The sequence below is a fragment of the Bidens hawaiensis genome, unplaced genomic scaffold (genome assembly GCF_021521415.1).
Source record: "Bidens hawaiensis isolate Kalapana, Puna unplaced genomic scaffold, B.hawaiensis_p1.1 tig00013186_1, whole genome shotgun sequence".
Taxonomy (NCBI): Eukaryota; Viridiplantae; Streptophyta; class Magnoliopsida; order Asterales; family Asteraceae; genus Bidens; species Bidens hawaiensis.
This window is the reverse complement of record NW_027492112.1, coordinates 480,029-494,627: the sequence shown is the minus strand read 5'-3', so window position 1 is coordinate 494,627 and position 14,599 is coordinate 480,029. Positions and strand designations below refer to the sequence as shown.

At 44.3% G+C, this 14,599-nt stretch overlaps 2 protein-coding genes across 2 annotated transcripts; one reads left to right on the top strand and one right to left on the bottom strand.

The window, feature by feature from the left end:
* Positions 1-9,884: 9,884 nt before the first annotated feature.
* LOC143543564 (uncharacterized) lies at positions 9,885-10,658 on the top strand. The gene is made up of 2 exons (XM_077035859.1): positions 9,885-10,398; positions 10,526-10,658. The coding sequence occupies exons 1-2, from the start codon at positions 9,996-9,998 to the stop codon at positions 10,603-10,605; spliced, it is 483 nt and encodes a 160-aa protein (XP_076891974.1). The 5' UTR covers positions 9,885-9,995; the 3' UTR covers positions 10,606-10,658.
* A 136-nt stretch (positions 10,659-10,794) lies between these two features.
* LOC143543563 (U11/U12 small nuclear ribonucleoprotein 35 kDa protein-like) lies at positions 10,795-13,987 on the bottom strand. Its single transcript, XM_077035858.1, has 8 exons — positions 13,833-13,987; positions 13,661-13,761; positions 13,112-13,163; positions 12,948-13,018; positions 12,786-12,876; positions 12,630-12,705; positions 12,442-12,520; positions 10,795-11,376 (listed from the first exon to the last, which is right to left on the bottom strand). The coding sequence occupies exons 1-8, from the start codon at positions 13,975-13,977 to the stop codon at positions 10,843-10,845; spliced, it is 1,149 nt and encodes a 382-aa protein (XP_076891973.1). The 5' UTR covers positions 13,978-13,987; the 3' UTR covers positions 10,795-10,842.
* Between the last annotated feature and the right edge of the window lie 612 nt (positions 13,988-14,599).

Below are 14,599 nucleotides of genomic sequence, written 5' to 3'. Positions count from 1 at the left end.
GTTACTGTTGCTGAGGAGACGGCGCCAACAATGGCTACCACGGCGGCTGCCACTATACCTGCGCCACCGGCACCGACGGCCGGACCATCAGGTACGCGCCGGGCTTCCCGCCGATCTACGCCACCTTCCCGTCTGCCTGACCTGTTGGATGGATTTCCTTTAGGTTCAGGTGATGGGTTTGGCGGCTATCGGCCTGTTATTGACCCTACAGGTACGTAGGGTTCTTTTTTCTTTGTATATTTTTGTCATCTTTTCCTAACTGCCTTTGTTTCTTTTGCAGTGTCGGATTCCAATGAAGTGTATGTTCCAAGATGGAACATACGCCGAGGAACAACCCTTCGCACCCCTGTGGAGTGCGTGGACTGGGCTCGCCACGCTGCTCCTCATGGTGCGTTGGGGGAAGCCATGGCTAGCTACCAAGAGGGTAGGCTAACCAATGAGCTTCGGGTTCTCCAGGCCCGAACGCAGCCCCGCGTCGAGCTGCTTTGTCGTGAAAACGACAAGTTAAAAGCAGCTCGCGCCAAAGATGTATCTGAAGCGCGGGCTCTTCGGGAGGAGAACCGGCAGTTGGCCGCTGCCGCAGCCGAGAAGGAGAAGGCATTCAAGGCCCTCGAGGTTGAAGTCCAGGCGCGACTCGAGGCCCGCTCCAAGGCTGCCCAAGCTGTGAATGAACAGCTTCGGCTGGCCAAGGAGACTGCGCGAAACTCAACTGAGAGGGCTGCCAAGGCTGAAGCTGTTGCTGAGCCACTTCGCGAAGAGAATGAGCAGCTTAAATGCAAATTAAAGGCTCTTCAGCATGCTCATGACGCCTTGGCAATGGAAGATGCCAAGAAGCTGCAGGAGATCCTTGACCAGAGGGGGATGCTTGACCGTACTGAAAGGAAACTCAAAAGCGTCGAAGAAGCTGCCGCCAAGGAAGTTCAACTTGCCAACCTTGATAAAAGCGGAGCCGAACGTGCTTACAAAGAAAGTCAAGCTACCCTCCAATGGCTGCTTCGAGAAGCGCTGCCTGAGGTATCTTTATCTTTTTCTTTACGCTTTCCGCTCGTAATTAGAAAATGTTCTAACTTGTAATATTCTTTTGTAGGTTGTGCGTCGGGTCCTTTCAGAGACCTCTTACGACGATGCAATGAGCGCAGCCCTCAACGCTTCTCATGAGGATGGGCAGAAGACTGGCTTCCTGCTTGGTCTAGGGTTTGCTGAGAGAGGCTTTCCGCCCTCCAACTTCCCTTTATTCAATGTTAATACTGAAGCTGCTTATGACCAAGCTGTGAATCAGTACGCTGCCTTCCCGCATCCAGTGGTGGAGAAGGTGAATGAAGCTGCTGCTGCTGATGATGGGCTAAGCATCCTTAAGGCTTTCCTTGGGCAGCCGCGCTCTGACGGTGCTGGTCCAAGCGGAGGTGGCCCTGAAGCCTGATCTTGAAGATCCCTTCCCCCTGCTAGGATAGACAGCCTTGTATAGATTTCTTTTAGGCGGGTAGTTACCCAGCCATTCTTGTAATTGATTGTGAAATATTAATCTCTTTGCGTATAAGATTGTTATTTCCTTGGGTTCTTTGCTTTATAAACTTATGACTTGCATACTTAGTTTAAATTAGCAATTTCCCAAGTGTTTAGAATAAGAACCTTTGAACGTGGTTGATGATGGGTTAAAGTTTCGCCTCCTCCTTCGTGATTGTGCGGGTAAAACCGTCACTTGCACTTGGTAGGATGGCTAATCTTTACCCTCTATCTGACCTGCGTGTAGGTTTTCCTTTTCGAAATTTCTAAGGCATTAAGTTAAACCTTTGAACGTGGTTGATAATGGACTAAAGTTTTCGCTTCCTCTTTCGTGATTGTGCGGGTGTAACCGTCACTTGCACTTAGTAGGATGGCTTTAACTTTAGACCTATATCTGACCTGCGTGTAGGTTTTTCTTATCCTTTTAAGTGTTCATAAGTTAACCTTTTAACGTGGTAGACGGTAAGTTAAGTTTGGCTTCCTTGTTCGTGATTGTGCGGGTAAGACCGTCACTTGCACTTACAAGGATGGCTAAACTTTACCTACATCTGACCTGCGTGTAGGTTTTTCTTAGAACTTTTTAACATTTTGGCGTTGTGTTTATGCGGGTATTGCCGCCTTCCACACGCAACTACTTCTTCCCGTAAGGGAAGTTCATAGGTTACAAGCTATTAATACATCATGAAAGGAGAATCATTTCCATTAGAAGTGGCTCTAGGCCTTTTCTTTACAAGTTGGAATTGATCTACATATAACATTTGCGTAATTGAGCTCCATTCCATGTTCTAGGGATGGGAGTGCCATCGAGCCTTTCGAGCCGGTACGCGCCCTTTCCCAGAACTTCTTTGATAATGTATGGCCCTTCCCAAATCGGGGCCAACTTTCCTGGGCGTTGTTGGTTCGAAGCCTCGTTGTTACGCAGTATGTAGTCTCCTTCCTTGAAGTTGCAGAGTTTTACCCGCGTGTTGTAGTATTTTTGCATTTGTCGTTTGTAGTTTTCTTCACGCACGGCGGCTAAGTCTCTGCGCTCTTCGGTTAGCATAAGGTCTAACCGTCTTTCCGCATCATTGTCTTCTGGTTGGATTAAGACCCTTGGTGAGGGTAAACCGATTTCGACTGGGATCATGGCTTCAGTGCCATAAGTGAGACTGAACGGGGTTTCTCCCGTACTGGTCTTCTTCAGCGTTCTGTTTGCCCAAAGGACGTGTGGAAGCTCGTCCACCCAACCGGATCTATGTTCCAAGAGTCTTCTCTTTATGCCTTCGACGATGCTCTTATTTGCTCTTTCCACCTCACCGTTACCTTGCGGGTGTGCCACTGAGGTAAAGGTGTGGGTGATTTGAAGTTCTTTCAGCCAATGCTGTAGCTTCTTGTCAGCAAAGTTGGTGCCATTGTCGCTTACCAAATTCTGTGGAAGTCCAAAACGACAAATAATAAATTCCCAAATAAATTTTTTGATATGCTTTGCGGTTGTTTGGGCTAAAGGTTTCGCTTCTATCTATTTGGTGAAGTAGTCAATGGCTACCACTAGGAACTGAACATTCCCAGCTGCTGTTGGAAATGGGCCTGTCACGTCAATGGCCCACTTCTGAAATGGCCACGAGGAAGTGACAGGAACAAGTTCATTTTTCGGGCGATGCGTGTTGGGTGCGTAAAGCTGGCAAGATCTGCATTTTCTGATGTATGCCAACGCGTCCATATGCATCCCCGGCCAGAAGTATCCCGCGTTGTTTAGCTTGGCTACCACAGCGCGGGGGCCTGCGTGTACTCCACAGATGCCTTCGTGAACCTCCCTTAGGAGGTAGTCAGCATCTTGGTTGTCCACGCATCTTAACAATGGGCCAAGAAAGTTACGTCTGTAAAGGGTGTCATTGACCAGCTGATAATTCAGTGCTTTACAGCGTAGTTTTCTTGCCTGTGACTTCGACTCTGGTAACGTTCCTGCTTCAAGGTATTTTATTATTGGGGTCATCCATGTTTCTGTACCGGTTTGGATGACACAAATTTCCTTGTGCGGGACTGATGGTGTTTCGAGGAGTTCCACGCGGATGTCCTTCCCCAAGTGGGTGAAGGCCAGTGATGCAAGCTTGCTTAACGCATCCGCAGATTTGTTTTCGCTGCGCTTGACGTGTATCACTTTACAATCATTAAAATCGCGCATGATGGCTTTGGCTTGGGCAAGGTACAGGGCCATTGTGTCGTTCACAGCCGTGTACGTCCCGTTTATTTGGTTTGCCACTAGCATGGAATCTACGTGGGCTTCCAAATTTTTTACACCCATCTTTCGCGCAATCCTCAATCCGGCCAGGAATGCTTCATATTCAGCTTCGTTATTCGTACTTGGAAAATCCAGCCGAATAGCATAAGTATATTCCTGGCCTGCTGGATTTGTTAATTTTAACCCTGCGCCTGAACCCTCGTTACTAGCTGCTCCATCAGTGTAGAGTCGCCAGACTTCATCGATTTCGTGTGCTGGGGAGGGTTGAACCTCCTCCTGGCACTCTTTCTCCCGTGAAGCGGGGACTTCTGCAATAAAATCAGCCAGGACCTGACCTTTAATGGCTGGTCTCGGCTTGTATTGAATCGCATATTCTCCCAATTCAATTGCCCATTTGGCTAGACGTCCCGATAACTCGGGTTTGCCTAGAACATTTGAGAGTTTGAAGTTGGTGAGAATAGTGATTGGGTGACCCTGGAAATATCGTCTCAACCTGCCTGAAGCGTGTATAAGTGCCAAGACCAGTTTTTCCAGGGTAGAGTACCGGGTTTCCGCGTCTGCCAGCACGCGGCTAACATAATAGATTGGCATCTGGATGCCTTTTCGTTCTACAAGCAGGACTGCCCCGGTTGCTCTATCTGTTGCGGAGAGGTATAAGATTAACTCCTCCCCCGCTTGTGGTGCCGTGAGTGTTGGGAGTTCGATCAGGCGTGATCGAATCTCCTGAAAAGCTGCTTCCGCTTCTGGTGTCCAGCGGAAGTGCGTTTTCTTTAAACAATTTCTTAGCGTTGACACAAAAGGGAACGACCTATCCGCATGGTTTGCCAAAAAGCGGTTAAGCGCGACTAGTCGTCCATTAAGTGTTTGAGCCTGTTTTATGGTGGTAGGTGATTCCATTTTGACAATGGCTTCGACCTTTTCAGGGTTCGCTCTGAAGCCATCTTTAGTAATAATGACTCCTAAGAACTTCCCTTCTTCCACCCCAAATGAACACTTGCTCGGGTTGAGCTTCATGTTTATCTTTCTGAGCGTGTTGAAAGTTTCCTCAATGTCTTTCAACATCACCTCTGGCTCGGGGCTTTTGATGACCAAATCATCCATATAGACTTCCAAGTTTCTCCCAATTTGGGCGTGAAACTCTTTGTCCATTAGTCGTTGGTACGTGGACCCCGCGTTCTTAAGTCCGAACGGCATCATTTTATAACAAAATGTGCCATCGGGCGTCCGAAAGGCGGTTTTGTCCTGGTCATCTACAGCCATGTGGATTTGATGGTACCCCTTATACGCATCCAAGAAGCATTTAAGGCGAAATGGTGCCACCGAATCCACCTTGAGATCAATTTCTGGCAACGGATAACAATCTTTGGGGCATGCTTTATTCAAATCTTTGAAATCTATGCACATGCGCCATTGTTTGTTATTCTTCGGTACCATTACGGGATTTGCAACCCATGTTTGATATTTGCTGACGCGCACGATGCCCGCATCAAGGAGTTCCTTGACTTGGGTTCTGCACGCGTTGGTTTGCTCGGGCCCCATTACTCTGCGCTTTTGTACGATCGGCGTAACGGCCGGATCGCATTTGAGCTTATGCTCTGCCTTTCCCCGGGGTACACCAGTCATGTCGGCTGGTGTCCACGCGAAGATGTCTGCGTTTCGCTGCAGTAAGCGCTTGAGTAAGGTGCGTGTTGGATCAACAATTGTCGGGCCAATGGTAACGGCCTGATCGGGATATTTCCCATTGAATGCCCACTGTTCAGGTTCAGTGATGGTTTGTTTGGCCATCTTCGGTTTGGGTTTAGAGGAGACAGATGCGATGCATACCTGGGGAATGCCCGTGATCATCGCTACGCCTTCAGTTGTTGGCCATCCCATCATGCCGTGGACTGAGGATACCACGGCGTTGAATCTTGCCATCCCGTCTCTCCCGAATAGGATGTCATACGTATGATGTGGTTTTTTCATCACAACAAAATCCACATCCTCCGTGCGTGAATAATTCCCATCGGTGAGAGTGACGGGGAAAGATAGGATGCCCAAGGGAGTGTTCATGCTGCCGTCAAACCCTTCCATTGAAGCGTAGACCGTCTCCAGGCGTTCCTTGTCTTCATCATCGAGCTTGTCGAAGAACTGCCTGTACATCACTGTCGACGATGCGCCATTGTCAACGAGGGTGCGGGAGGTGATGTAGTGCCCCAGCTGGCTTTTAATGATAATGGGGCCTTCTTTGTTTGGGCCTCCCGGCACTCGCGGGAAGCGCACTTCTGCTTCCTTCCATGCGCATGGTTCGGTCATCGGTCTCTTTCTTCCTCTGACCTTACCATGGACCATGTTGATGCTGATGTCGACGGGCTTTCGTCCGTTACCCCTGTACCTGTTGTCGTTCCTTCCTCCCTTCTTGATAGATGCCACGAGGTGTGCGAGCCTCCCATCCTTGACGAATGTCTCGACGATGTCCCTCAAGGATGTGCACTCCTCAGTGCTATGGCCCTTTGTCCCATGGAAGTCACAAGACTTGCTCTGATCCGCATTGGGTTTCTGTCGGATCGCTGGGGCTTTTGGCCATGGCAGTTTTTCCGTGGCAAATATCTCCGTGACGCTCTTGGTGAGTGGCGTCCAACGGTTTTTCCGGTTCGAAGGGTGCGTGTTGTCCCTTCCGCCAACCAGAGGGCGAGAGCTTGAGGGGGTGTCAAAGTTTATCCTTGACTGCCAAATACCTTGCCGCCTCTTTTTTTTTAGCCGGGCGGTTCTCACATTGTTCTCCCTTGTCCTCTGTGTGTAGAGGTTTGTATTCTGGGGGAGATCTCTTCCTAGCTGTTTCTCCGTTTCGGCGAAGCGCTTGGCTGCCGTCATTATGGCATCCCATGTGGATGGCATGCCGTCTTTACCCGTCAGAGTGCGGATAAGTTCTGGGTACTCAGCGCCCTGAATGAAAGCGGCGCGAACGAGGTCTTCGCTGATGTTGCCCAGACTCAGCTTCTTGGAGTTGAAGCGGGTGATGAAGTCCAGTAAGGATTCATCCTCTTCTCTCACACAGTTGAGGATCGTCCACTGCTCCTCAGTGTGCTTCCTCTGTTGACTAAACTGTTGACTGAACTTGTTCTGGAAGTCTGCCCAGTCATAAATGTGGTGGACCGGTAAACGGTCGAACCATGCTCTGGCTGCTCCTACCAGAGTCATCTGGAACATGTAGCACCACGTGGGTTCCGTCCAGTTACTGACGGTTGCCCCCGCAATGAACCTGTTCAGATGGTCATCTGGGTCGGATAGACCATCGTATGTGCCAATGTTGGACATTTGTTTGGCACTCCTCGGGGCGATTGCTTCTGCAATGTCCCTTGCAAATTTTGACCTTCCTGCGTTTGTAGCAGTAGGTCTAAAGGCCTTGGAGAAGTCACGCGAGCTTTTTTCCGTGACTGGTTGGAATGCTTCCCCGAAATTCCTTTTTGGCTGGGGATCCGTTTCCTTACGCTTCCCTTTCGCCTTATGGCGAGGGTTCGCGTCGGTGTCGGAGTCTTCCCTCTCGTCGTCCGAGTGCTCGTACTCACTACTCATGTTGAGGTGCTGGCGAGTACTACCGAATTCCTCAGCTTGTTGGACTGAACGCAAGCGTTCGTCCAACTCAGCCTGAAATTCTCGTTGACGTGCCTCGGCCCATGCCTTCACTTGATCAAGTGTTTGGCGAGGGGCTCGAGTTCGTTTTTCCAGCTGGGTATCAGTGAATCCCAGTGGAATATTTACTCCACTTGCCCCTACATGAGTGACTGGGGTAGTGTTCGTAAAATGTACTTCACTTGCCCCAGCTTGGGTGGCTGGGGTAGTGTTTGTAAACATTGTGTTGCCGGTGTTTACCCCAGTGGCTGGGGTTGTGGTTACCGGAATTTCTCTAGTCATCTTGGAAGTTTTTGAAAAACTGGAGAAAGATGTAGTTCTAGCTTTATGCACGGATGGCGCCAATGAAGAAACACTAAGTGACCCCGGGCAGATTATAGGTAATCTGGGGGCTAAGTAATGTTTCCCACGAAGGTTAGGTCCAGCAGAGTAAGTTGTACTTCAGGGAACCTGCAAAACAGACACCGTAAGCTCGTCACTGAGAAGGGGGGGGTTCCTCCTTGTGACCACCCTCCGGCGTGAGAATCAGTCTATATTGCTCTTTGAATATAAAAGTATGTGAATACTATTAGAGCAGTTATCAAGTAAGTTATACGAGATAGTAGATGATGAAATGATAATACCATTTGCTGTCTTTTATAGCCGAAGGTGGGTTTCCAAGGGGTTTAGCCGGCCCAACACGCTACCAACTGTAACCTATGCACGTGCCCTACCTGTGAGTGGTGGATAGGTAGCGGCTGACACAGAGCAGGCGTGCCGTGCACTCTTCGTCTTCTACCAACTGCAGGCTAGGCACGTGGTCTGGCAGGAGTTGGTGGGCAGGCGGCGGCTATTGGTCACAGTGCTGTGGCGTGCTGTCTGCCACGCTGCTGTCAGTGAGCTGTCGCATTCTTGGTCAGATCTTTTGTCTTTACCTCGTCAGGTATCACGCAAAAGATCCTCCATCATACGGACTGGCCCATTTTGGCGGGAGTTTTCCCCCTCCCGCCTTTGCTCATTCTTTCAGGTGACACTGAATTTGTAAGTGTTAAGCCTTATGCGTGTAGCTATGCTGTGCGGGTAGCCTTCCCTGATGGCTTGTATCCGCTACTGCGGGAACAGGCGGGTTACTTTACCATTGGGAGGCTTTTCCCTGCGTATGCAGCTTGCATACTGCGCATAGGCTTCTCTGAGCATGGTGGGTCCTGCGGGAGTAGATGGTCTTTGCGCAGGCATCCCTGTTCAAGGTGAGTCATGCGGGACCAACTGAGCCCTGCTGGGACCTACCTCTTCATTTACCATATAGGTTTACATGTTTATTGTGAGTAAAGACATGATCTCTACTTGTAAGAGCCGGCATTTTATATCAATCAATATTGTACGTTTTGCCCATAAAGAAATCACATGTATGTTTTTATTGTATTAGTGAACTTTTTATCAGGTCACTCATCCTTTGGTTGCAATTTAAATTATACTGAAATATACTATTATAAATTCAATTTAAAATGTAATTTATGGTGCCTTATAGTTTATACCGAATTTCATACAATTTTATATAAGTTATATTTTAATTTTCTATACCATTATATAGCAATAAATCTATTTATTTATTTATTTACTTATTTATTTTCTTATGTTTTTCTTTTAGCAATTCGCATTTAAAAAATTCTCTTAATTGTCAAAATTTAAAAACGTGTAGCTATTAAATATCTACCAATTATAATTCTTAACTGGACAATATTATTTTGAGGAAGAATGGTTTAGTGTTAGTAGGGCCAAATGATGACAATGATGTGACAATTGACATGAGGACATAGAACAAATTTGAATAATACATACAAACAAAGGTTCAATGATTTATGTAATTTGAATAACAGTAAGATATTTCATCCTGCAATTAGGCTAATAAATTTATGTGCTAAAGAGTCCCGTGTAAGTTCTTGCTCTAGAAAAAGAATGTAATTTTCATCATCGAGTTGTTGTAACTTGTAAGAGACTATAGAGTATTGGAAACCTTCAAGAATAATTTTTATTTTATTGTACTTTGTTGTATTTTGTAACACACGATGTAAATTAGTTTAATTTTAAACTATTATATTTGTCAAGTCAAGAAAAAAGTTTTTAAGTCCTTATTTGAGCTCTTGTATCTTCGAAGATTGAGGAAATATTTGCTCTTATCTCACCCTTAAAACCCTACGTATTAGACTATAGACTACCTTTTTGTTCCTTTTTCGAACGAAATGATTTTATTACAAAAAAACGACAAGGAGCTAGATAGCCGAATACAGAGGAAAAACAAAATCCAATTAGAAACCAACAAAGAACGACATAATCAAATCAACTTTCCATGATTGAAACATCTATAGCCTACTATAAGTTAAGTTATGCAAAGATATTTTTGCTTGTATAATTATTGATAGATAATATGAAAAGTAAATAGTTAGACAAGTAATTTAGTTATCAAGTTATGTTGTAACATGTTTAAACGTGTATATTTTCCATGTATATGTCATACCGTTATTAGTCTCTAGAAGAATCTAAGACCCCTACTCTACACTTCAATTATTATTTAATAAAAAAATATATAATAAACAGAGATAATTACTTGCACATCATACCAACATCTTCGTCATCTTTAAAAGCCCACACCATCTTCCAAGCAACTACTCTCTTCTCCACACAAATGGAAACACCATTTCAAGATTCTCAATACCCAGATCCTCAATCTTCAATCGGGTCATTTGATCAACAATTCGGATCTGGGTTCTTCAAGAAAGATAACATAAGGCCAAAGTCTCAAACCTTGAGGAAGAAAAATCAAGTCTTTCTTGAAGGGTATGTTGAGGCATCTGATGAAGATGAGCTTGTGAGAGCTAAAAGTTTAACAGATGATGATCTTGAAGAGCTTAAAGGGTGTTTGGATTTAGGATTTGGTTTCAGTTATGATGAGATTCCGGAGCTCTGCAACACTTTGCCCGCCCTGGAATTGTGTTATTCCATGAGCCAGAAGTTTCTTGGAGAGCAACAGAAGTCGCCGGAGTCACCGACACCGACTTCAAAAGCTAATTGGAAGATTTCTACTCCTGGTGAGTCTTTGAAAGTAAAATTTGAATTTTGATTTTAAGGATATATCCAGAATTATGGTCAATGTAAACAGTACAACTTTCATTGCATGTGTATATGTAAGCTTATACTTTGACTCAATATGTGCAGGTGATGATCCTGAAGATGTGAAAGCTAGATTGAAATTCTGGGCACAAGCAGTTGCTTGCACAGTCAAATTATGCAGCTGATATCAACTACTTATACAAAACTGGATATGGAGTTTTGATTATTAAAAAAACTATTTAAAAAAATTGGTTTTAAAAGGGTTTAATTATCAGAACAAGAAACAAAGTCTGCAGGAGATTATGGATCATGTTGTATATAATCTCATCTTGTAAATATAATGAATTAATAAAGTTGAGATATCTTTGTATCCTAACTGGTTACATATAATCATGACTTTTATTTGCAAAACAAAACAAAGCTTACTCGTGTCTATGTCGCTTGTGAGATCGTTGTTCTCTGTCACTAGACCGCCTCGTATCAGATCTATGATGACCACGATCATGTCTCGTGGATGTTCTGTCGTGTCTATGGGAGTCTCTTCTCTTCCTTGAGCTGCCTTCCCTGCCATCATATCGATGGTCACGGCTGCTGGACCTTCTTTCATGTTCATCGTAATAGTAGCTTCTGTCACGCCGGTGGCTCTTCCGGGACCCACTCTCAGCATCAGCAGATCGCCTTTCGTCATAAGTGCGATCCCGGCTTTCATTGTAAGCACGATCCCTTGAGTTGTCTTCCCTATCATCATACCGATGGTCACGGCTACTGGACCTTCTTTCATGTTCACCATAATAGGAGCTTCTGTCATGCCGGTGGCTCTTCCGGGACCCACCTTCAGCATCTGCAGATCGCCTTTCGTCATAAGCGCGATCCCTGCTGCTTGATCTTCTATGGCTTCTGCTATGCTTGTCTTCCTTATTTGCATAGCTTCTTTTTCTTCTGGGTGGTGATGGAATCTTAAAAAATTATATGAAGATTTGTCAAGAAAAAGTGACCAAAATTAAAAACTATGCCGGAAAAAATCTATAAGATTGTCAAAGTTACGGGAACGTCAACTGCCACCTTGCATTTTAAAAAAAAACACTAGATGTTGCTCTATGTTCAACCAAATAAGTTTTATTTACAACTTAAAAGTTGTGTTTCTCGCGTGTGTTTTACATACGAACCTTTTTATCAAGCAAATCTTTCATAATTTCTTCATCTCTTTGGTTATTTTTACATATTAGTCTCCTACAAACCCTAATTTTGACCAACATTGACCCAAAAGTACATGAGGTCAGGGGTGTAAATGAGCCAAGCCAGCTCGTGATCTACGCGAGATCGGCTCGAATCAAGCCGAGTTTAAACGAGCTCGAGCCTTAAAATTAGCTTGTTTAATAAACGCGACCAACGAGTCTAGCAGATATAAAATCATGATGATGTAAACAAGCCGAGTCCGAGCTCGACTAGCCTCTTTTTGAGTTACTCGAGCTCGGTTTGTTTCAAGCTCTGTTTTTTAAAGCTCAAGCTCGGCTCGTGAGTTGTTTTTTAAAGCCCGAACCTGGCTCAAGCTTAGGCTTGTCTCGTTTATAATTCATTAACTAATTAAAAATTTATATGAATTATAAACGAGACAAGCCTAAGCTTGAGCCAGGCCCGAGCTTTAAAAAACAACTCACGAGCCGAGCATGAGCTTTAAAAAACAGAGCTTGAAAGTTGAAACAAACCGAGCTCGAGTAAGTCAAAAGAAGCTAGTCGAGCTCGCACTCGGCTTGTTTCCACCCACCCCTACATGAGGCGCCACCTCAAGGCTTGAGGCACGCCTTAGGCACACCTTTATAAACCAAGGCTACCACATCACAATTTCAAAACACCAAATATGCAAAGTGGTAGATCATGTATAATGTTTTGCTAATAAGTAACATAATGTATTTTGTTGGCACATAGTTTGGGTCAAAACTATTATTGGTGCAGAGTGTATTATCCATTTTCATGCTAACGTTAACGTACTCATGTGATTTGCAATAATGAAGAAAACATACCTCAAATCGTGACATGTAGTTTCCTTCAGGGGGAGGCGGAATCCCAAGGCGTTTCAAATCATCTAATGGAATCGGACGCCTTTTCAAGTAAATCAACAAGGGAAAAAAGTTAGTTTCATCTCTAACAGGTCAAATTTTAAAAGTCACACGAGGTATATTTTTAATGTAAAGGAGTTGGGAATTCATACAATGGGGCACGGAATGGTCTTTCTCGTCCACCAAAACGAAGCTGCCCTGATTCTTTTTTACCGCCAAGACCCCCTCCTAAACATATAAAAGAGTCTCAACAACTAATTGCAGCATATCTAAAAATAATATTCAACAAGAGGGGAAACATATATGACCTAGTCTTCTAGGAATCCATCCTGGCATCAGTTGCTGGCGGTTATAATCAACTATGATTTCAGAATCATCAATAACCGAATGGTGCGCTTTCTGCACATGAAGAAACAGGGTAAACACGTTTTTGCATACGCAGCAACAAAAAAGTGTTTCAATTTGATTACCTCATATGCTCGTTGCATATCTCTCTCACTTTCATATTCAACAAAAGCATAGCCTCGAGAGGCACCGGTAACTGTAAACATTATTTAGTCTATCATTAGAACACACAATTGCAGACAAACTCCTGTGTTAGCACTCTGAAAACACCATATTATATATGCATTACCAATATGGCGGACCAATCGTGCGTTCTTCACTGTCCCATATTTGCTCATAGCCTACAAAACGATACAAAACAGCAATTATTCAGTGCTTCGTACAAATTTCCATACAAACAACAAGAATGCTACTCAACATGGAAGCATCCACTGAATGTAGATTCTGATATGAACAGCAAGAACAAACTTATTTTCAGCTTGCATATATCCTAGATGTTCCTAATCATATGTTTGTTCTTGATGAGCTAGGGTAAACTTTTCATTGACATTAATACTAATTTGTTCTCTGAATATTGTTCCCTTTGTTCTTTACTCCAATTATCAAAAGTAGTGATGAGCAATAACCACTGAAACCGAACCGAAATTAACAGAAAACCAATTACGCGACTTTCTAGCTGTTATACATCCATTTCATGTATTTATAAGCAAAAACTCTAGCCCAGTTTGGTTTGATAATTAACTGAACCGATTAACCGAAAACCTATAGGTTGATAAAATAAATATATTATGAAGTGTTGAAATACAATTGAATGATAATAATTAGGGGAAAATGAGACCTTGCGGAGGGTATCTTCGGTAGTGAAATGTGATAAATGACCAACGAAAAGAGTGCAATAAGGATCATCTCCAATAACATTCGGATCGCCCAGTGGATCATCTGCACCAAAATTAGGGTTTCAGTGAACAATAAGATGAAATTGAAGATTAAAATTGAATTAACTAACATACAAAGGCCGGCTGAAGAACATAACAGAGCTCTGTAAACGGCGTTATCGTGAGGCAGGATGTCGGTGCCGTCGATGCTGCCGGCTTGAATCGGATGGTATGACTGTGCGTAGAAGACGGAGTTCAGTTTGTCTTTGTTTCTGTTCATCGTCTTCGTGTTCGTGTCCGTGTTCATGTTTGTTGCGGTGAGTGTTTGCAATCTATTCTTCAAGAACTCAGACGAGTAATTTGCATAACCAATTAAAAGAAGTCATGTGTTTAGACTAGGTGAGGCGAGACGAGAAATTGACACGCAAGATACTCGCCCCTAACAAACGCGTCTGTCACCTTGTGATCCTCGCCACATGAATAGATTTGTAGTGTTGACAGTGGGACGAGTAGGTTCGTAAACTAACAGAGGCGACAAATTTGGTTTACGAAATTCACCAACCCGAGTAATGTTTAAAAGGATTAATTGTTTCGACTAGTTTTGGAGCCAGGATTGTCAAATCGAGTGGATCTTGGTCAACGATAGTTTATTCTTAAAGAGTTATCGGAGACGATTAGTTTGTCTCCAAATCAATCGTCTCTACTAATTTTGTGAGTCTACATTTGTCGAGCCGAATGATCACGTAGTTTCATCTGAAAAAGTTGGCAGAAGGGACTAGTTTGTTTCCAAATCTCTCGTCCTGACTAATTTTGATCGTCCAGAAAAATCCACGTCGGACAGAGTAACGGGGGCGCCAAAGGTTTAAGCGGAACCCACATAAAGTTTGAGTGCAAGTTTTGAC

Excerpts from the sequence above, each read along its gene's own strand:
- LOC143543564 (XM_077035859.1), top strand. The coding sequence starts at position 9,996 with ATGGAAACACCATTTCAAGATTCTCAATACCCAGATCCTCAATCTTCA. Across the intron at positions 10,399-10,525 it reads TTGGAAGATTTCTACTCCTG|GTGATGATCCTGAAGATGTG; the intron begins GTGAGTCTTTGA and ends CAATATGTGCAG.
- LOC143543563 (XM_077035858.1), bottom strand. The coding sequence starts at position 13,977 with ATGAACAGAAACAAAGACAAACTGAACTCCGTCTTCTACGCACAGTCA. Across the intron at positions 12,521-12,629 it reads AGACCATTCCGTGCCCCATT|GCGTCCGATTCCATTAGATG; the intron begins GTATGAATTCCC and ends TTACTTGAAAAG. Across the intron at positions 11,377-12,441 it reads ACTACATGTCACGATTTGAG|ATTCCATCACCACCCAGAAG; the intron begins GTATGTTTTCTT and ends TAATTTTTTAAG.